Below are 22124 nucleotides of genomic sequence, written 5' to 3' on the forward strand. Positions count from 1 at the left end.
CTGTCTGACAACCAGTTCTCAATCCACGTCAGCACACTACCCCCAATCCCATGTGCTTTAACTTTGCACATTAATCTCTTGTGTGGGACCTTGTCGAAAGCCTTCTGAAAGTCCAAATATACCACATCAACTGGTTCTCCTTTGTCCACTCTACTGGAAACATCCTCAAAAAATTCCAGAAGATTTGTCAAGCATGATTTCCCCTTCACAAATCCATGCTGACTTGGACCTATCATGTCACCATTTTCCAAATGCGCTGCTATGACATCCTTAATAATTGATTCCATCATTTTACCCACTACTGAGGTCAGGCTGTCCGGTCTATAATTCCCTGTTTTCTCTCTCCCTCCTTTTTTAAAAAGTGGGATTACATTGGCTACCCTCCACTCGATAGGAACTGATCCAGAGTCAATGGAATGTTGGAAAATGACTGTCAATGCATCCGCTATTTCCAAGGCCACCTCCTTAAGTACTCTGGGATGCAGTCCATCAGGCCCTGGGGATTTATCGGCCTTCAATCCCATCAATTTCCCCAACACAATTTCCCGACTAATAAAGATTTCCCTCAGTTCCTCCTCCCTACTAGACCTTCTGACTCCTTTTATATCCGGAAGGTTGTTTGTGTCCTCCTCAGTGAATACTGAACCAAAGTACTTGTTCAATTGGTCTGCCATTTCTTTGTTCCCCGTTATGACTTCCCCTGATTCTGACTGCAGGGGACCTATGTTTGTCTTTACTAACCTTTTTCTCTTTATATACCTATAGAAACTTTTGCAATCCGTCTTAATGTTCCCTGCAAGCTTCTTCTCGTACTCCATTTTCCTGCCCTAATCAAACCCTTTGTCCTCCTCTGCTGAGTTCTAAATTTCTCCCCGTCCCCAGGTTCGCTGCTATTTCTGGCCAATTTGTATGCCACTTCCTTGGCTTTAATACTATCCCTGATTTCACTCGATAGCCACGGTTGAGCCACCTTCCCTTTTTTATTTTTACGCCAGACAGGAATGTACAACTGTTGTAATTCATCCATGCGGTCTCTAAATGTCTGCCATTGCCCATCCACAGTCAACCCCTTAAGTATCATTCGCCAATCTATCCTAGCCAATTCACGCCTCATACCTTCAAAGTTACTCTTCTTTAAGTTCTGGACCATGGTCTCTGAATTAACTGTATCATTCTCCATCCTAATGCAGAATTCCACCATATTATGGTCACTCTTCCCCAAGGGGCCTCGCACAATGAGATTGCTAATTAGTCCTCTCTCATTACACAACACCCAGTCTAAGATGGCCTCCCCCCTAGTTGGTTCCTCGACATATTGGTCGAGAAAACCATCCCTTATGCACTCCAGGAAATCATCCTCCACCATATTGCTTCCAGTTTGGCTAGCCCAATCTATGTGCATATTAAAGTCACCCATTATAACTGCTGCACCTTTATTGCATGCACCCTTAATTTCCTGTTTGATGCCCTCCCCAACATCACTACTACTGTTTGGAGGTCTGTACACAACTCCCACTAACGTTTTTTGCCCTGTGGTGTTCTGCAGCTCTACCCATATAGATTCCACATCATCCAAGCTAATGTCTTTCCTAACTATTGCATTAATCTCCTCTTTAACCAGCAATGCTACCCCACCTCCTTTTCCTTTTATTCTATCCTTCCAGAATGTTGAATACCCCTGGATGTTGAGTTCCCAGCCCTGATCATCCTGGAGCCACGTCTCCGTAATCCCAATCACATCATATTTGTTAACATCTATTTGCACAGTTAATTCATCCACCTTATTGCGGATACTCCTTGCATTAAGACACAAAGCCTTCAGGCTTGTTTTTTTAACACCCTTTGTCCTTTTAGAATTCTGCCGCACAGTGGCCCTTCCTGTTCCCCGCCCCGGGCCTCTCCGCCCCCCCCCCCCCCCCCATCTTCCCTCCGTCTCCTGCCTCTGCCTCCCTTTTGTCTCCCTCTTTCTCCCTGCATTGGTTCCCATCCCCCTGCCATATTAGTTTAACTCCTCCCGAACAGCACTAGCAAACAGTCCCCCTAGGACATTGGTTCCGGTCCTGCCCAGGTGCAGACCGTCCGGTTTGTACTGGTCCCACCTTCCCCAGAACCGGTTCCAATGCCCCAGGAATTTGAATCCCTCCCTGCTGCACCACTGCTCAAGCCACGTATTCATCTGCGCTATCCTGCGATTCCTACTCTGACTAGCACGTGGCACTGGTAGCAATCCCGAGATTACTACTTTTGAGGTCCTACTTTTTAATTTAGCTCCTAGCTCCTTAAATTCGTTTCGTAGGACCTCATCCCTTTTTTTACCTATGTCGTTGGTACCAATGTGCACCACGACAACTGGCTGTTCTCCCTCCCATTTCAGAATGTCCTGCACCCGCTCCGAGACATCCTTGACCCTTGCACCAGGGAGGCAACATACCATCCTGGAGTCTCGGTTGCGGCCGCAGAAACGCCTATCTATTCCCATCACAATTGAATCCCCTATCACTATTGCGCTCCCACTCTTTTTCTTGCCCTCCTGTGCAGCAGCGCCAGCCACGGTGCCATGAACTTGTCTGTTGCTGCCCTCCCCCGATGAGTCATCCCTCCCCAACAGTACTCAAAACGGTGTATCTGTTTTGCAGGGGGATGACCACAGGGGACCCCTGCACTACCTTCCTTGCACTGCTCTTCCTGCTGGTCTTCCATTCCCTATCTGGCTGTGGACCCTTCTCCTGTGGTAAGACCAACTCACTACACGTAATACTCACGTCATTCTCAGCATCGTGGATGCTCCAGAGTGAATCCACCCTCAGCTCCAATTCCGTAACGCGGACCGTCAGGAGCTCAAAACGACCAGCTTGAGAAAATTGCTTCCTACGTTTGCTGGTTGAAGTACTCCTCCGTCGAAGAAAACTTGATTCTTGTAGTTCCAAATGGAAATGGTTTGTCCATTTGGTGCTGGAATGCAACATTTCAATGATACTGTCACCTCACAAGCTTCACTAGATTAGGGTCTTTGTGCCTCCTGCTGAGGGCTTAGCTGCTAGCTACCTTGTTACATCTCTCTGTTCCCAGGATAATCAGTTGGGAATACTTTGTTCATTTGGAATTTGAATTTTCTACTGAGAAAATTACGCCAGAACTGATTAAACTTAAGGGTTTGAATGAGCAGAAGGTGTTTTATACTTAAAACTTATTTTGCAAGCTCTTATTTTGTACAAAGGGCTGGGTGTTGATGTACAAACCTACTATAATTTGTGTTGGAAGCGAGTTCATGGAGCGCACCAAGTTACTGACTCTAGTCTATTCCACTCCACCACTAGTTTCAGAACCTTCAGGCTTCTCTCTCGAATTCGCTTCTGGGACCCTTGCACCTTTCTACTGCTGTTCCATATTCAACAACTTACCTCTGATGGGGCCTTCTGTCCCATGCCCAACTTTATTCCTACTCCATGCTTGGATCTGGTACTCACTTTGTAAACTATCTTAATGTAAGTTGCAGTTTGCTCACAGTTTCAGATCTTCATACCTGTGAAGCTAAGCATTTCAGCACCGTGGACAGGTACCGTACTGGGAAATGAGAATTTGTTACCAGAGTTGTGAACTAAGGTCTCAGATTAGGCTCTTGAAACTGTCAGACCTGCCAGCACCTCGTACAACTGTGGGCTTCCCTTTCAACTCCCATGATGTCTGATACTCTGGGCCAGAATCCAACCCTATAACATAGAGAATGTGGGATGGTCACACTGGCTTCAAACATAGAAACATAGAAAATAGGTGCAGGAGTAGGCCATTCGGCCCTTCGAGCCTGCACCACCATTCAATAAGATCATGGCTGATCATTCACCTCAGTACCGCTTTCCTGCTTTCTCGCCATACCCCTTGATCCCTTTAGCCATAAGGGCCGTATCTAACTCCCTCTTGAATATATCTAACGAACTGGCATCAACAACTCTCTGCGGCAGAGAGTTCCACAGATTCACAATTTTCTAAGTCAGGAAGTTTCTCCTCATTGCAGTCCTAAATGGCTTACCCCTTATCCTTAGACTGTGACCCTTGGTTCTGGACTTCCCCAACATCGAGAACATTCTTCCTGCATCTAACCTGTCGAGTCCCGTCAGAATTTTATACGTTTCTATGAGATCCCCTCTCATTCTTCTAAACTCCAGTGAATGTAGGCCCAGTTGATCCAGTCTCTCCTCATATGTCAGTCCTGCCATCCCGGGAATCAGTCTGGTGAACCTTCGCTGCACTCCCTCAATAGCAAGAACGTCTTTCCTCAGATTAGGAGACCAAAACTGAACACAATATTCCAGGTGAGGCCTCACCAAGGCCCTGTACAGCCGCAGTAAGACCTCCCTGCTCCTATACTCAAATCCTCTCGCTGTGAAGGCCAACATGCCATTTGCCTTCTTCACCGCCTGCTGTACCTGCATGCTAACTTTCAATGACTGATGTACCATGACACCCAGGTCTCGTTGCACCTCCCATTTTCCTAATCTGCCGCCATTCAGATAATCTGCCTTCATGTTTTTGCCACCACAGTGGATAACCTCACACCTATCCACATTATACTGCATCTGCCATGCATTTGCCCATTCACCTAACCTGTCCAAGTCACCCTGCAGCCTCTTAGCGTCCTCCTCACAGCTCACACCGCCACCCAGCTTAGTGTCATCTGCAACCTTGGAGATATTACACTCCATTCCTTCATCTAAATCATTGATGTATATTGTAATTGCTGGGGTCCCAGCACTGAGTCCTGCAGCATCCCACTAGTCATTGCCTGCCATTCTGAAAAGGACCTGTTTATCCTGACTCTCTGCTTCCTGTCTGCCAACGAGTTCTCTATCCACGTCAATACATTACCCCCAATACCACGTGCTTTAATTTTGCACAACAATCTCTTGCGTCGGACCTTGTCAAAAGCTTTTTGAAAGTCCAAATATACCACATCCACTGGTTTTCCCTTGTCCACTCTACTAGTTACATACTCAAAAAATTCTAGAAGATTTGCCAAGAATGATTTCCCTTTCATAAATCCATGCTGTCTTGGACTGATCCTCTCACTGCTTTCCAAATGCGCTGCTTTTACATCTTTAATAATTGATTCCAACATTTTCCCCACTACTGATGTCAGGCTAACCGGCCTATAATTCCCCGTTTTCTCTCTCCCTCCTTTTTTAAAAAGTGGTGATATATTAGCTACCCTCCAGTCCATAGGAACTGATCCAGAGTCGATAGACTGTTGGAAAATGATCACCCATGCATCCACTATTTCTAGGGCCACTTCCTTAAGTACTCTGGGATGCAGACTATCAGGCCCTGGGGTTTTATCGGCCTTCAATCCCATCAATTTCCTTAATACAATTTCCCGCCTAATAAGGATTTCCTTCAGTTCTTCCTTCTCGCTAGATCCTCTATCCCCTAGTATTTCCGGAAGGTTATTCGTGTCTTCCTTCGTGAAGACAGAACCAAAGTATTTGTTCAATTGGTCTGCCATTTCTCTGTTCCCCATTATAAATTCACCTGATTCTGACTGCAAGGGACCTACGTTTGTCTTCACTAATCTCTTTCTCTTCACACATCTATAGAAGCTTTTCAGTCAGTTTTTATGTTCCCAGCGAGCTTTCTCGCATACTCTATTTTCCCCCTCCTCTGCTGGATTCTAAATTTCTCCCAGTCCTCAGGTTTGCTGCTTTTTCTGGCCAATTTCTATGCCTCTTCCTTGGATTTAACACTATCCCTAATTTCCTTTGTTAGCCACGGTTGAGCCACCTTCCCCGTTTTATTTTTACTCCAGTCAGGGATGTACAATTGTTGAAGTTCATTCATATTTAAATGTGTTCCATTGCCTATCCACCGTCAGCCCTTTAATATCATTCGCCTGTCTATTCTAGCCAATTCATGTTTCATACCATCGAAGTTACCTTTCCTTAAGTTCAGGACCCTAGTCTCTGAATTAGCTGTGTTCGATGAAGTGAATTAAATTAAATAATCAAACACAGTCAGAGAAGCTACAAGGAAGTCTGATATATATGCTAAAAGTCTTCCATGGATCAGCACTGATATCTTTTTCCTGAATGAAATAGCGAGAATGGAATAGTTTGTGAATTGCTTTAGGGACAGACAAAATCTAAACTGGAGAAATTACCAGTGTACTCATACTTAGTGGGAGTCTGCAGCAGTTCAGAGATTGACAGCACAATCTTGTAATTGAGGGTTCTATTTGGATACTGACATGCAGCAGAAGAAGTTGTGATAGATTTTTGGGCTGTGAGCAGGAGCCCATTCAGGATGTGGGGAATTGCTCTGGCGCAGAGGACGAGGCAACAGACAATCACTCTAAAAATTGGAGAACGGACTTGAGTATACTGTTGTTTTATGATGGTTATGTGATGTTAAATCAGAATCTATACTAGCAGCATATCACTTGCATCAGTGCGCATATGTTTTATTTTATATTTTGAAGACAGTCTTATGATCAGAGTAGAAGTCCTTAATGCAGCCGGCTACATCAGAGTCAAATACATTAATTAGTCGTACTAGTGAGGCTTAGAAAATAGCTAACAATTCTACTATTTTTAAAAAGGGTCGAAGTACAGGACATGTATAGAGTGGTAAATTTAACATGAATTGTACAGACAGTCTTTGAAATGAATGTAAGAGATTTATACATTTCTCTGTACAGCACACTTATGGAATATCAGACAGGTACAGCGATGAGACTGGATGGTGAGCCCACAACATCTTTCGTATACAACATGTTGCCAGGGTATTGAGAAAAGCCGGGAGTGGAAGGGGAGGGAGATGTAGACACCTTGTAAAATTGGCAGTTCTGGTAGAGTTGTGGGGCTATGCCGCCTCTGTTTCCCATTTCTGTTTTCCAACCTAGCTGGAGTTGTGATGTTGCTGATTCTGCATTTAACAGGTCCTGTTAGTAAGTAATAATTTCCACAGCAAAACACCCAGTTAATGTGCTTGGTGGCCTTTTTTCCATGTTTCATGTGTCTTATGAAGACTGCTTATTGGAAGCCCAGTACAAACTGTTGCATTGCAGTGAGTTGCCTATTGAAGCATAGATCTAATTGTCTGAGAGCATCTGCCTATTGATCTCTTGGTTTGCCTATGCTGGGAATTACGTGTATAGTAGGGTGGTAACAGACCAAGTTAGAAGGGAGTTGGTGTTGAATTAACCAATAGGGGGCCTAATGAACAGGCATCCTCAAAAGGGATTCAGCAGCTTCTTCCAGACAGGTGGAAGATGCTACTGATATATATTGGGCTCCTTTTGAATGGGGAAAAGTTCAGCAAATGAACTCAATGTTTAAGGCATGTGAGGTTATCTTAACAGGTCAATATTGGTTATTTTCTATGTTGAGTATTGTCAGCTCGTACTCATTCCAGAAAATAAATGCTTACTTCTGCAGCCAGAACGCAATGCTTGACCACAAACAAGACTTTTGGCATGTTGTAAACCAGTCCTGGCACCCACATTTTGGAATACTTATAAACTGACTGAAAACTGCCTGTACAAGTTTGGCTTACGGGAAATGTACACTGTTGGAAGATTGCTGACAAGATGTGTACTGTTTCTGGAGTTCTTTCTCCGGATCTCAGTGCTGTCATTAATTGCATGTAACTCAGTTTGTATTCTTGCAGCTTTGAGATGCTCCTGGATAATCCCCGTCAAAATTATGTCTGCTTGACCACATTCATTCCAATCTAACAGCTCGATTTCACCACAAGAATGAAAGATGAGTGACTCAGACCGAACTTATTTTTGCTTAAGAACATATTCATTGGAGACATGATCCAGGATTTGAAATGTTGAAGAGTATGGATTTACCCTGACTGTATAATTGTGTCCCAAGTACATAGCCAGTTTCAGAGATGGTGTCCAAATCCTTGGTACTCAGCACTTGGTTCACTTTGCAATGGTTGCAGGGTGAAACTGGAAGGAATTTATAAATTCTCCTGAATACTTGGAAGACATGACAAAATAAATTATCAAGATCCCAGTGCTGTCATTCATTGTATGCAACTCAGTTTGTATCCTTGTAGCTTTGAGTTGCTCCTGGGTAATCCCGGTCAGAATCGGGTTTGGAAAGTATTACTGAGAGGAAGTCAGTGAAACAAGATAGGCCAGTGATTCAAACTTACAAGTCATTGATAAATATGTCAACCGGCTCCATTCTTAATGTTTTAAAACTCAGTTTGGTCTTTCAATACAAACTAAAAGTATGTTCCTTAATTCCTCTGATTTATTGGCAAGTGCTAAGCATTGACTTTCTGACGTGCAGTCTGAATGGTGCCACAATCCAGATACTGCCACAGCAGACTGTGGTAAATAAATACAGTAAAGGATTGTCAGAGTGGGATAGCAATAATGTGAAAAAGTACTATAATACCAGGCCTATAAATACTTACTGCTCAAGGTGCTGCTCCCACACAAAGTGTCAGGAATAGCCTCCCAAACTTGGTGCTGTTACACTCATAACGGGCTCCTCCTGTCCAGTTTTAGACCAGATTGTGGATTTTAAGTGTGCTGTTTGGATATTTCTAAAATGTAATTTTAAAAAAATTATTGAATGTTTGCACTTTGTTTCTGTAACTCATGATGTGGAGGTATTTTGCAGTTTTTGTTAGCTGGGTGTCTGACCTGTGTGGAAACCCATCACCATGTTCAGAGTTTATGCACCAAGCTATATAAGTAGACCATCAGTTTGAATCCACACACTCTCCCCATAGAGACGCACTCTATTATCCTTAGACCAGAGAGCTTACGTGCTGGTCGGCAGATCTAAGACTTAGGATCCTCGCCCCCATCCCTCCCAAGTGTATGCAAGGGTACAGCTGGAGTTTAGCCAGCCTAAACTATGCAGTTTACCAGTACAGAGCATTTGGTAAGCTTTCTGCTGCTTGTACAACTAGAACCACCTTATTATTAAGGTCTTCAGTCATCCTGGTTAATCCTTGCCACTGGATAAAGGCCTAGCTCTGTCAAGCCTGTGTGGTGACTGATGTGCAACAGCCACCACAGGTTAAAAAAATCCACGCACAGGCATCTTCCACCCCTTCAATTGGAGTTCAGGACTGGAATATCAGTCCTTCATTGAAACATCTGTGAACTCATCCCTTTTGGTGTGGAAGCAAGTCATCCTCATTCGAGGGACCGCCTATGATGATCATCATCATTAAGGCATCATCTTAAATCAGAACTGAGTGGAAAGCATCCTAACCCCAGTGACAGGCCCACTATTCTAAGTCCTATTATTGGACCAGTTTGGCTGGTCAGTCATCAACATTGTTCTGGAAAACTGTGGATCTGCCTGGCTCATGAACCATGGTACTGAGTCTGCCACAGAGGTAGACTGTTCTGAACTCCATCTTGGAACCAATCTGAAAGAGGCCTGATTACCTCCCTCACAAGGAGGATATTCACTGCTTGGTCATTAGAGATTTTAAATGCTGATTTAAAGAAAACACTATCGCCATCCCCAGATTTTCATCTGGTTATGATTGTAAAGTAGTCCCAACCAGGTTTTGTTTATTCTTCCCAGGCAACAGAATTATGTAAAAAACGGAAAGAATGTGAAAGCTATGAGCAAGAGATAAAGAAACGGCAGCGGATATGTCAGGATCTGGTATGTGGGATCCCATCTATTTTAATGTATAAATGTGAAGCAGTGTAAGGATAGGCAAGACTCTTCTATATCTCACTGTGCTGTGAGTGCTTAATATGAAGTGTATGCAATATAAAATGTGCAAGATGAGCATTGCGTAGAAATGTACACACACCACATATAATCCATACATTTTATATGTAGCATTTGTAAAATTCATAGAAGTATGTATGTGTTGCAACACATGTATGTAGATACCATATATACGTACACAATGTGTATACAAAAATTGTATTTTTGATTATTCCAAATATGTTTGAGCAAGATTTCTGAAACTAATGTGACACAGAAGTACGTTGAAGATCATATTTTCACTCTGAAAACTCCAATTTAAGTGTTTTTTCTTTGTCTGGGACTCTCATCTCCATGCAGTAGCATTCTTTGAAATGTCAGTGTTGAAGCTACACTCTGACCAACCAAAACAGGTGAGATAGCTGTGGGAGATTGAGCTGTTGCTGAGTTCACACTTGTGCACTGTCCCCTTAATCAAGGAGCCCTTTGCCCCTGATAGTGGCTGTGTGGTGTAAGGCAGCACTATATCTCTTTGTGCAGGATCGGAATCCATGTCTGATAGGTAAAAGGCAAGCGACTAAACCTCTGCCCACTCAGAGCGTAGGGATGTTACTGCACTGTGCCTGGGCTGGATCTGTACTCCAATTAGATGTTCAAACCATCATTATTTGCCGCCTGAGTCTGAACAGACCTTTTAACAGACAACAGTCCATGATTGGGAATATTCCTGTATAAAAAAGGTTTCATCAGATTGAAATTAAATAAATCGCTGTCTTGAACTGTTGCTGTCCAGTATTGGAAATGTCTGTGTGTTTAGGGATATGATCAGGTGAGCCAGGTATTTACACAACCCTGTGCTGTTGCTAGCTCTGCAGTTAGTGATGGTGCTCAGTTTGTGTAGATGGCTGAGAGCTGCCACTGAATTACTTTCCAAATTTGAGCCATGTGATTACCAAATCCAGATTATTACTTAAGTTCACTGACTTGCCAGGAATTCCTTTGTTCGGCTTTAGTAAATATGTATTTTATGTATGTAGTTGCGGCCTCAGCTATTTACAATCTATATTAATAACCTAGATGAAGGGATGTATCCAAGTTTTCTGACGATACAAAGCTAGGTGGGAGACAGTAAGCTGTGAGGAGAGCATAAAGTGCCTGCAAAGGGATATAGATAGACTGTGAGTGGGTAGTCATATGGCAAATGGAGTATACTGTGGGGAAATGTGGTTCACTTTGGTACGAAGAATAGAAAAACAGAATATTTTTTAAATGGTGAGAAACTTTTAAATGTTGATGTTCAGAGAGATTTGGGTGTCCTTGTGCAAGAAACACAGAAAGCTAGCATGCATGTACAGCAAGCAATAAGGAAGGCAAATGACATGTTGTCCTTTATTGCAAGGGGGTTGGAGTATAAGAGTAAGGAAGTCTTGCTACAATTGTACAGGGGCTTGGTGAGACCACACCTAGAGTACTGTGCACAGTTTTGGTCTCCTTATCTAAGAAAGGATATACGTGCATTGGAGGCAGTACAACGGAGGTTCACAAGATTGATTCCTGGGATGAGAGGGCTGGCTTATGAGAGATTGTGTAGAATGGGCCTATACTCTGGAGTTTAGAAGAATGAGAGGTGATCTCATTGAAATATACGAAATTCTGAAGGGGATTGACAGGGTAGATGCTGAGAGATTGTTTCCCCTGGCTAGAGTGTCTAGAACTATGGGGCACAGTCTCAGGATAAGGGGTAGGCCATTTAAGATAGCGATGAGGAGGAATTTCTTGACTCAGACAGTTGTGAATCTTTGGAATTCACTGCCCCAAAGGGCTGTGGACGCTGAGTCTCTGAATATATTCAAGGCTGAGATAGATAGATTTTTGGAGTCTAGGGGAGTAAAGGGATATGGAGATCGGGCAGGAAAGTGGAGTTGAGGTCGATTATCAGTCGTGATCTTATTGAATGGCGGAGCAGTCTCAAGGGGCCTACTCCTGCTCCTATTTCTTATGTTCTTATGAAAACATGGCGTCAGTTTCCACCTGTATGCTAATGAAACTCAGCTCTCCCTCACCACCACTTCTCTTGACCCTGGTCCTCTAAATGGACTCGAAATTGTCAGGCTGCTTGTCCGACATCCTGTACTGGATGAGCAGAAATGTTTTCCAATTAAATATTGGGAAGACCAAAGCCATTGAGGAGAAAACTGCAGTCGGAGGCTTCTTTCGGACGAATGCCTCCAAGCCGAAAAAAATTTACGAAAGTACCTGGTGGTCCTGGAGGAATATGCAATTCCGGTCAGTGGCCTCCATTCGCTGTGCAGCGTACAGGAACATGTCTTCCAGGTACGTATTCGTAACCTGGAATCACGTGGAGCTAGACCACCAAACACTATGTTTATACGAGCTCCCATTACTATCAATGAAAATGCACTTCAAAACAAGAAACATAACACAATAATTTTTTTTTAAACCCACATATTTAAAATTAATTGAAATTGAAATGTTTTAGAAAAAAAAGTATTTAAAATTTTTTTTTTTAATGTGTTTTAATAGGGCTAAAAATAAACTTACCTTAATGGCCAGGGTTTTTAATATAAAAATGAGTGATTAAATGTAATTTTTCTATTGTTTTAAAATTCTTACGCTAGTAAAAGTAGGCTAAACGCCTGCTTTCACCAAGCGTAAGAGTTTGAAGGATGTTCGCTGGGCAAGAGTTGGGCAAATAACTCAATCTCTGCCCCGTGGATGTCCTTCCTGCGAGGATGCATTGGATCAGTCCAAAGAATTTTTGACAGATCAGAAAAGCCGGTTCTCGGCGCATGTGCATTGCGCCCCGAGAACCGGCATTTGCCAGGTCTTTTTGGGTGCATGCGCACATCGTACATACCCGCAAGGCTGTCATTTTTGGCCCTATGTCTTTGGTCCCCGCCACAAACTGCGTTCCCTAGCCACCGACTCCATCCCTTTCCCTAACATCTGTCTGAGTCTAAACCAGACCGTTCACAACCTAGGTGTCATATCTGACCCAGAAATGAGCTTCATGCCACATATCCGCGACATAACTAAAACCGCCTATTTCCACCTCCGTAACATTGCCCATCTCTGCCCCTGCCTCAACTCATCTGCTGCTGAAACCCTCATCCATGTCTTTGTTACCTCGAGACTTGACTACTCCAACGCCCTCCTGGCTGGCCTCCCACATTCTACCCTACGTAAACGTGAGGTCATCCAAAACTCGGCAGCCCGTGTCCTAACTTGCTCCAAGTCCCGCTCACCTATCACCCCTGTGCTCGCTGACCAACATTGGCTCCTGGTTAAGCAACACCTCAATTTCAAAATTCTCATCCATGTTTACAAATCCCTCCATGGCCTCGCCCCTTCCAATCACTGTAATCTCCTTCAGCCTCACAACCCCCCAAGATGTCTGCGCTCCTCTAATTCTGCCCTCTTGAGCATTCCTGATTATAACTGCTCAACCATTGGCGGGTGCGCCTTCAGCTGCCTAAGCCCCAAGCTCTGGAACTCTCTCCATAAACCTCTCTGCCGCTCTACCTCTCTTTCCTCCTTTAAGATGCTTCTTAAACCCTACCTCTTTGACCAAGCATTTGATCATCTGCTGTAATTTCTTCATATGTGGCTCGGAGTCAAATTTATGTGTTTGTCTTATAACACTCCTATGAAGCTCCTTGGGATGTTTTACTACGTTAAAGGCCCTATATAAATACAAGTAGTTGTTGTTGCCGCTCTGAGGCCCGTGTATTGCCGCTCTGAGGCCCGGTGTATTGCCCCTCTGAGACGAGGTGTGTTGGAACACCACCAGCCTGATGTCCAGCAACACTGTTGCCAACCCCTGTTATTTTGTCCCTTGTATTGAGGTTATTATGCACAGTAATATAATCATAGGATCTATCTCCAGCAAAGATTATCTGTCTCTTATTCTTCTATAGTACAAGGCTTTTGTACTCTGATTTCAGAAAATTATTATTGCAATAGAAAGAGTAGGAAAGGGTTACTGCCATCTGCTGGAATATGTGGAGCCATTGAGAGTCAGTGGATGGATTCAGATTGAAATATTGAAGCACAGCCTGAAATGGTACACTCTGCCATGCGCTGGTTAGAATGCATATGCTTTTACTCGCAGGAGAATGAACTGAAACAAATCTGGAGTGAGAATGCACGGCTAACTGAAGAGACCATTAGACTCGGCCAAGAGGCACAGGAGACTGAAAAGGTAATTCTGGACTTCATCTCTCCTCAATGCACTGAGACTGCCTTTCCACAGCCATATCCCAGTGGGGAAGGCATGCATTTGTAGCACTGGGCTCCCATTCTGTACCGTCCCCCCCCTCACCCCATTCTGTGCTGTGTTCCCCTCGCCCCCTTCTGTACCGTCCTCCACTAATCCCATTCTTTACTGTGTTCCCCTCGCCCCATTCTGTACTGTGCTCCCCTCGCCCCATTCTGTACTGTGCTCCCCTCGCCCCATTCTGTACTGTGTTCCCCTCGCCCCATTCTGTACTCTGCTCCCCTCGCCCCATTCTGTACTGTGTTCCCCTCGCCCCATTCTGTACTGTGTTCCCCTCGCCCCATTCTGTACCGTCCTCCACTAATCCCATTCTGTACTGTGTTCCCCTCGCCCCATTCTGTACTGTGTTCCCCTCGCCCCATTCTGTACTGTGCTCCCCTCGCCCCATTCTGTACTGTGTTCCCCTCGCCCCATTCTGTACTGTGTTCCCCTCGCCCCATTCTGTACTCTGCTCCCCTCGCCCCATTCTGTACTGTGTTCCCCTCGCCCCATTCTGTACTGTGTTCCCCTCGCCCCATTCTGTCCTGTGTTCCCCTCGCCCCATTCTGTACTGTGTTCCCCTCGCCCCATTCTGTACTGTGTTCCCCTCGCCCCATTCTGTCCTGTGTTCCCCTCGCCCCATTCTGTACTGTGTTCCCCTCGCCCCATTCTTTACCGTCCTCCACTAATCCCATTCTGTACTGTGTTCCCCTCACCCCATTCTGTACTGAGTTCCCCTCGCCCCATTCTGTACTGTGTTCCCCTCGCCCCATTCTGTACTGTGTTCCCCTCGCCCCATTCTGTCCTGTGTTCCCCTCGCCCCATTCTGTCCTGTGTTCCCCTCGCCCCATTCTGTACTGTGTTCCCCTCGCCCCATTCTGTCCTGTGTTCCCCTCGCCCCATTCTGTACTGTGTTCCCCTCGCCCTATTCTGTACTGTGTTCCCCTCGCCCCATTCTGTACTCTGCTCCCCTCGCCCCATTCTGTACTGTGTTCCCCTCGCCCCATTCTGTACCCTGCTTCCCTCGCCCCATTCTGTACTCTGCTCCCCTCGCCCCATTCTGTACTCTGCTCCCCTCGCCCCATTCTGTACTGTGTTCCCCTCGTCCCATTCTGTACTCTGCTCCCCTTGCCCCATTCTGTATTCTGCTCCCCTCGCTTCATTCTGTACTCTGCTCCCCTCGCCCCATTCTGTGCTGTGTTCCCCTCGCCCCATTCTGTACTCTGCTCCCCTCGCCCCATTCTGTACTCTGCTCCCCTCGCCCCATTCTGTACTCTGCTCCCCTTGCCCCATTCTGTACTCTGCTCCCCTCGCCCCATTCTGTACTCTGCTCCCCTCGCCCCATTCTGTACTCTGCTCTCCTCGCCCCATTCTGTACTGTGTTCCCCTCGCCCCATTCTGTACTGTGTTCCCCTCGCCCCATTCTGTACCGTGTTCCCCTCGCCCCATTCTGTACTCTGTTCCCCTCGCCCCATTCTGTACTGTGTTCCCCTCGCCCCATTCTGTACTGTGTTCCCCTCGCCCCATTCTGTACTGTGTTCCCCTCGCCCCATTCTGTACCGTGTTCCCCTCGCCCCATTCTGTACTCTGTTCCCCTCGCCCCATTCTGTACTGTGTTCCCCTCGCCCCATTCTGTACTCTGCTCCCCTCACCCCATTCTGTACTCTGCTCCCCTCGCTCCATTCTGTACTCTGCTCCCCTTGCTCCATTCTGTACTCTGCTCCCCTCGCCCCATTCTGTACTCTGCTCCCCTCGCCCCAATTCTGTACCATGTTCCCCTCGCCCCATGCTGTACTCTGTTCCCCTCGTCCCATTCTGTACTCTGTTCCTCTCGCCCCATTCTGTGCTGTGTTCTCCCTCACCCCATTCTGTACTGTGTTCCCCTCGCCCCATTCTGTACTGTGTTCCCCTCACCCCATTCTGTGCTGTGTTCCCCTCGCCCCATTCTGTACTGTGTTCCCCTCGCCCCATTCTGTGCTGTGTTCCCCTCACCCCATTCTGTACTGTGTACCCCTCGCCCCATTCTGTACCGTGTTCCCCTCGCCCCATTCTGTACTCTGCTCCCCTCGCCCCGTTTTGAACCATCCTCCCCTCGCCCCATTCTGTACCGTCCTCCCCTCGCCCCATTCTGTACTCTGCTCCCCTCGCCCCATTCTGTACTCTGCTCCCCTCGCCCCAATTTTGTACCATGTTCCCCTCGCCCCATGCTGTACCATGTTCCCCTCGCCCCATGCTGTACCATGTTCCCCTCATCCCATTCTGTACTCTGCTCTCCTCACCCCATTCTGTACTGTGTTCCCCTTGCCCCATTCTGTACCATCCTCCCCTCGCCCCATTCTGTACCGTGTTCCCCTCGCCCCATTCTGTACTGTGTTCCCCTCGCCCCATTCTGTACCGTGTTCCACTCGCCCCATTCTGTGCCGTGTTCCCCTCACCCCATTCTGTACTGAGTTCCCCTCGCCCCATTCTGTACTGTGTTCCCCTCGCCCCATTCTGTACTCTGTTCCCCTCGCCCCATTCTGTACTGTGTTCCCCTCGCCCCATTCTGTACTGTGTTCCCCTCGCCCCATTCTGTACTCTGCTCCCCTCGCCCCATTCTGTACTCTGCTCCCCTCGCCCCCTTCTGTACTCTGCTCCTCTCGCCCCATTCTGTACTCTGCTCCCCTCGCCCCATTCTGTACTGTGTTCCCCTCGCCCCATTCTGTACTGTGTTCCCCTCGCCCCATTCTGTACTGTGTTCCCCTCGTCCCATTCTGTACTGTGTTCCCCTCGCCCCATTCTGTACTGTGTTCCCCTCGCCCCATTCTGTACCCTGCTCCCCTCGCCCCATTCTGTACTCTGCTCCCCTCGCCCCATTCTGTACCGTATTCCCCTCGCCCCATTCTGTACTCTGCTCCCCTCGCCCCATTCTATACTCTGCTCCCCTCGCCCCATTCTGTACTCTGCTCCCCTCGCTCCATTCTGTACTCTGCTCCCCTCGCTCCATTCTGTACTCTGCTCCCCTCGCCCCATTCTGTACTCTGCTCCCCTCGCCTCATTCTGTACTCTGCTCCCCTCGCCCCATTCTGTACCATCCTCCCCTCGCCTCATTCTGTACTGTGTTCCCATTGCCCCATTCTGTACTCTGCTCCCCTCGCCCCATTCTGTACTCTGCTCCCCTCGCCTCATTCTGTACTGTGTTCCCCTCGCTCCATTCTGTACTCTGCTCCCCTCGCCCCATTCTGTACTCTGCTCCCCTCGCCTCATTCTGTACTGTGTTCCCATTGCCCCATTCTGTACTCTGCTCCCCTCGCCCCATTCCGTACTCTGCTCCCCTCGCTCCATTCTGTACCATCCTCCCCTCGCCCCATTCTGTACCGTCCATCCCTCGCCCCAGTCTGTACTGTGTTCCCTCGCCCCAGTCTGTACTGTGTTCCCTCGCCCCAGTCTGTACTGTGTTCCCTCGCCCCAGTCTGTACTGTGTTCCCTCGCCCCAGTCTGTACTGTGTTCCCTCGCCCCAGTCTGTACTGTGTTCCCTCGCCCCAGTCTGTACTGTGTTCCCTCGCCCCAGTCTGTACTGTGTTACCTCGCCCCAGTCTGTACTGTGTTCCCTCGCCCCCACACAACTGTATTCCTTCTCACTGTTTCAGCTGAAGTGCTTCTCCTGCATTTGCTAGCTTCTGACTGAGCATGTGCACCAATGTTTTCTGTTTTGTGATTTTAAACTTGTTCTTTATTTTTTCATTTTCTTTCTCCCAGTTATCTCCCCTCCTATTCTTCAGGAATAACAGATTGGGATGCTGTTTCCCAGGCCATTGTCATTCAACAGCATCTTTGGACATGTCAAATCCAATGAAGTACTTTTTGAAATGTAGTCACTGTGGTAATGTCGGAACCGTGGTAATCTATTTGCGCACAGCAAGTTCCCACAAACAGCAATGTGACAGTGACCTGATAATCTGTTTTTGTTACGTTGATTGGGGGATAAATATTGGCCAGGACACCAGGGGTAACTCCCCTGCTCTTCTTCGGGCCTCAGTTTATCATCTCATCCAAAAGACGGCACCTCCGACAGTATAGCACTCCCTCAGCACTAGAGTGTTAGCCTAGACTTTTATACACAAGTCGCTGAAGTGGGACTTGAACCCCACAACCTTCTTACTCAAAGGCGAGAGTGCTACCCACTGAGGCACATCTGGACTTTGCTGCAAGAGACACGATTTTCTCCTACTTTCCCATCGTCAATGAGGCCAACGAGCATCCCTATTTACCACCCTACTGAGATAACTGAGCACAGACTGCATGACTCCATGAAGGCATCATGAGAACTTTTTTATTGTGTTTATTCAGCTAATTCCTGTGTAGCTACCAAAGAGATAGATCCGATAAGCCACTGTGTGGAAGGGATGGAAGGAATGGGTGCGTGACATCACTTCATTTATTTTCCAAGGGTCTTAAATTTAGGTGTAAAATTCTGTTGCCATATTTATGCAATCCACTGGTCCAGGTCTCAAGCCTATCACTGTGCTGTGTTCAGAAGATGTCTGCATCATTTACAAAGCAAGTAGAGGATTTATTTGAACTTGCCAACAAATTTAGTGTCCTTTTATACAGTAATGAGGTGTGACAGTTGGTGACTGCGTTCCTCTTGGCCCTTTCTGACTGAATTGACGTGCCTGTGTTTGCTGCAGGTTAAAGCTCACAACAATGACCTGAGAGGGAGACTCTCAGTGGTGACAGCAGAACGAGATTCAGCTCTGAAGGAGAATCAGCGACTCCAAGCCAAGCTGGAGAACCTAGAGCAGGTCCTGAAGGTAAGATCACTGGTAGCACCTTATGCAAAAAAATATATACATCTCAGAGCGAGTGAGACATTATTGAGCTCGGGTAATTCACAGAACATGACAGTAGTAAATACACATCGCAGTGGGAGACTGCAAACTTGGGTAGCTCACAGCATATTGCAGGGGTTCCCTGGACATTGAGTTTTACTGCCTGCTGAGTTCTTGGGGGAAGTGGTCTGTTCCTCCCCTGGAGAAAGGAAGGAGACGTTTGAGCAAGTGATCCCAGGCTACGTTGAGTTTCGGGGGTACAAATAGGAGTAGCGTTTTCCAACAGGGCACTAGTGCATGTTCCAACAGAGCTCTGATTTGGGGCTGTGTGCTTCTAGCAGAGCACTGCTAGGGGGCAATGTACTTCCAGCATTGTCTCGGTACAGGACAGTCTGTTTTTTTAGCTTGCTATCTTAATATAGAGAACCTCATATTTTCAAAAGGCTGTCCTCGTACATGGATCTGCATGTTTTCAAAAGGCAGTATAATTTCAGAAGGCTGTACCTGGCACTGTGAGGAGGAGCTCGTGCAGTTGGATGTGGAGTAATGAATGTTTCTCTGCAGCATATGCGAGAGGTGGCAGAGCGCAGGCACCAGCTGGAGTTGGAACATGAAGAAGCGCTGACAATTCTAAAGGTCAAGCAGCATGAGGTGGAACGACTGCAACAGGTAGTACGAATCTATCTTTTTATCTCTTTTCCTCAGCTTAAGGCACAGACTTCTTACTGGGTTATTTGCAATCCATAGAAACCTGCTGTCATCCTGCACTTTGCTGTGATATTATTCATGTGTAAACTTCGAGTATGATTACCAGCAGACTCTTCAATTGTGGAGGTATCACAGCCGAGCCTAATCCTTTCCTCAGCTGGTGTTTACACAGATGTCACTAAATAGCAGTTAGGAAAAAGAATCTCGACAACCTGAGCCATTTGTAGCTCCTCCTTCGTGTAGCACTGACCAAGGATGAAACCTGGACCTTTCTGGTCTGTGTCAGTTACTCACTGAATAAACTCACTGAATCATCAAGGAACTTGTAAAAATATTTTCATATTTTAAAAGCTCCCTCTTTCATGTGCCTATTAAAAGTACATACAGGATTTAATTTGTTAGAGGTTACACTTTTAAAGCTGGATTTTTTTACAGGAGAGGTGGAGCTGGTTTAATTCTGCTACAGCTCACAACCTATTCACATATATCAAGCTTAATTAAGTCAGGTTGCTGTTGAGTGCACATTATGATCTGTCTCTTTGTGTTACAGCTCTATCACTTAAATGCTGTTTTACTGCTCTGCAGCTCAGTGTGGCTCCCCGATAATTGAAACTCATGGCACTCCACTTGAACCATTTGGTAGCAGTGGGGTACCTCATACAAGTGAGCTGAAAAGCAGCAGCACAAAGATAATGGGCTGTAATTTGCAGCCCCTACGGATGTGTATGAAGTGCATACCACGGAAGGGGCCGCACAAGTTCTGGGTTTAGGCATGTGGAACTTGCGACCTGTCAAGAATCTTCTTGACAGATCGCACGCATTCTCGGGAAAAGGGCCTCGGTGAGTTATTTGCCCAGCGAATGCCCGTGAAATTCTTATGCCTGGTAAAAGCAGGTGTAAGACTTTTAAAGAACAGAAAAATAATTTTTTTCAATAATTAATATATTTTAAAACCTGTGACATAAGGTAAGTTTATTTTCAGAACCTTTAAAATATGTAAGCCATGTGTTCAGCCATGAACTCATTGAATGGCGGTGCAGGCTAGAAGGGCTGAATGGCCTGCTCCTGCACCTATTTTCTATGTTTCTATGTAAATTTAATTTTCAAAAAATAAATTTTTGTTTTAAATATTTAATTAAATGCCATTTTGATTAATTTTAAATATGTGATTTTTGAAAAATGTATTTGAAGTGTACATATATTTTGGGGGGTATTCCCATTCATACTTATGAGGCATCCGTACATACGGAATTCTCATAAGTATGAATGGGGATCCCCTTCTTGCAGTGGTTGAGTGGGCCCACACGAACCGCATGTGCCAATGGGATACGTGTGCCTCTATGCAGGCCTACACGTGGAGGCCCAGGAGCACAAATGTCCAAACCTCTGGGACCATCAGGTAAGTTTGTAGATTGTTTGCTGGTCGGAGGCATCCGCCCGAGGGAAGTCTCCAACTGCAAAATCAGTGGCAATGAAGATCTGCCCCAAAGGCTTCTAATGACAGCAACATTGGACAGCCTAATGTTTCATAGCAAGTTTCTGGGGGTGGGGAAGTTTCACAAACTTGGAATATCTATTAATAATGTGCCAAGAGCAGGAGGTAGGTCTGGCATTTTAATGAAAGCTGAGTTGGTAAGGAAGCTAGGCTGGTCAATTATCCTGACTTACGACGATATTGGATAGTTATACCCCTCTAGCAGCCTCGGTGATTATAAACAACACTGAACAGGCTTGGAACACGAATCACTAAGTCCTCTCAATATTAGAGTCGAGAACAGTCCCAGCCGCTTCCAGCCAACCCCATAGCAGAAAGACTGGAAAGTTCAGAATCAGACATAATCCTGTTTGAGCTGGGAGAAGGCCAGTCTCGCTAGTCATTTAGCGCACTCACTGAATAGTGAGATGGAGTCTCCACATTTGACATCCAGCATATCCATCTGCAATAAAGCCTTTCATGTTGAAATGTTGGGTTGTATGTGTGCTTGAACTTGTTCGCACTCACATCAAAGAATCTATGAGTGTTGCTTTAATTCAAATATTGCATATGCCGGAATTCTTCATCTGTGGTTACTCTTTGTGAGATTAGTGTTGGCTTCAAGGACGTGCAGCTTTGGTTATCTTTCCCCTGTAATAAAGGGGTGGCAGCTTCATACATTGTCTAGGATCACAGTATGCTCCAACTCAGAAACTGACCATTTGGCCAAGCAGGCCTGCATCCCAAGTGAACCAAGTCACCTATTCTCAGTCTCCCGCATGCTCTCCGTACAGATTAATGTTCCTTTTTTTCAAGTAATTATCTAATTCCCTTTATAACATTATAGCATTTATAACTACTTTAACAATGGTTTTTGATAGACAATCCCACAGTCTAACCACCCTCTGTATAACATTTTTTTTCTATCCTTCCTCCTGGTGCAGGCAGCAGTCATTGTGCAGAGGCTCAATTAATCTGCTTTGTTTTTCAATTAAGGCTCAGTTTGAAGCAAAGAAGGAACATGAGGGTGTGGTCCAGTTACTGGAGGTAAGAGAATAGCTACATGTTCTGTTATCAATTTTAACAAACACATTCCAGCCTGAATCCTCAGCCTACCTTTAAACCTGTCATTGGAAAGTGAAATCCGTACTTAGGTGCTTGA

General features: G+C 45.9%; 1 protein-coding gene across 4 annotated transcripts in view; it reads left to right on the forward strand.

The window, feature by feature from the left end:
• LOC139226454 (RIMS-binding protein 2-like) overlaps positions 1-22124 on the forward strand; it is a 267359-nt gene that overhangs the window by 142674 nt on the left and 102561 nt on the right. For all 4 annotated transcript variants that reach the window (XM_070857232.1, XM_070857233.1, XM_070857235.1 and 1 more), the window contains exons 7-11: positions 9558-9641; positions 13825-13914; positions 18640-18762; positions 19345-19449; positions 21959-22009. In XM_070857232.1, coding sequence (XP_070713333.1) covers positions 9558-9641; positions 13825-13914; positions 18640-18762; positions 19345-19449; positions 21959-22009 — 453 coding nt within the window. The remainder of the gene's footprint in view (positions 1-9557; positions 9642-13824; positions 13915-18639; positions 18763-19344; positions 19450-21958; positions 22010-22124) is intronic.

The sequence above is a fragment of the Pristiophorus japonicus genome, chromosome 16, assembly GCF_044704955.1.
Source record: "Pristiophorus japonicus isolate sPriJap1 chromosome 16, sPriJap1.hap1, whole genome shotgun sequence".
Taxonomy (NCBI): domain Eukaryota; kingdom Metazoa; phylum Chordata; class Chondrichthyes; family Pristiophoridae; genus Pristiophorus; species Pristiophorus japonicus.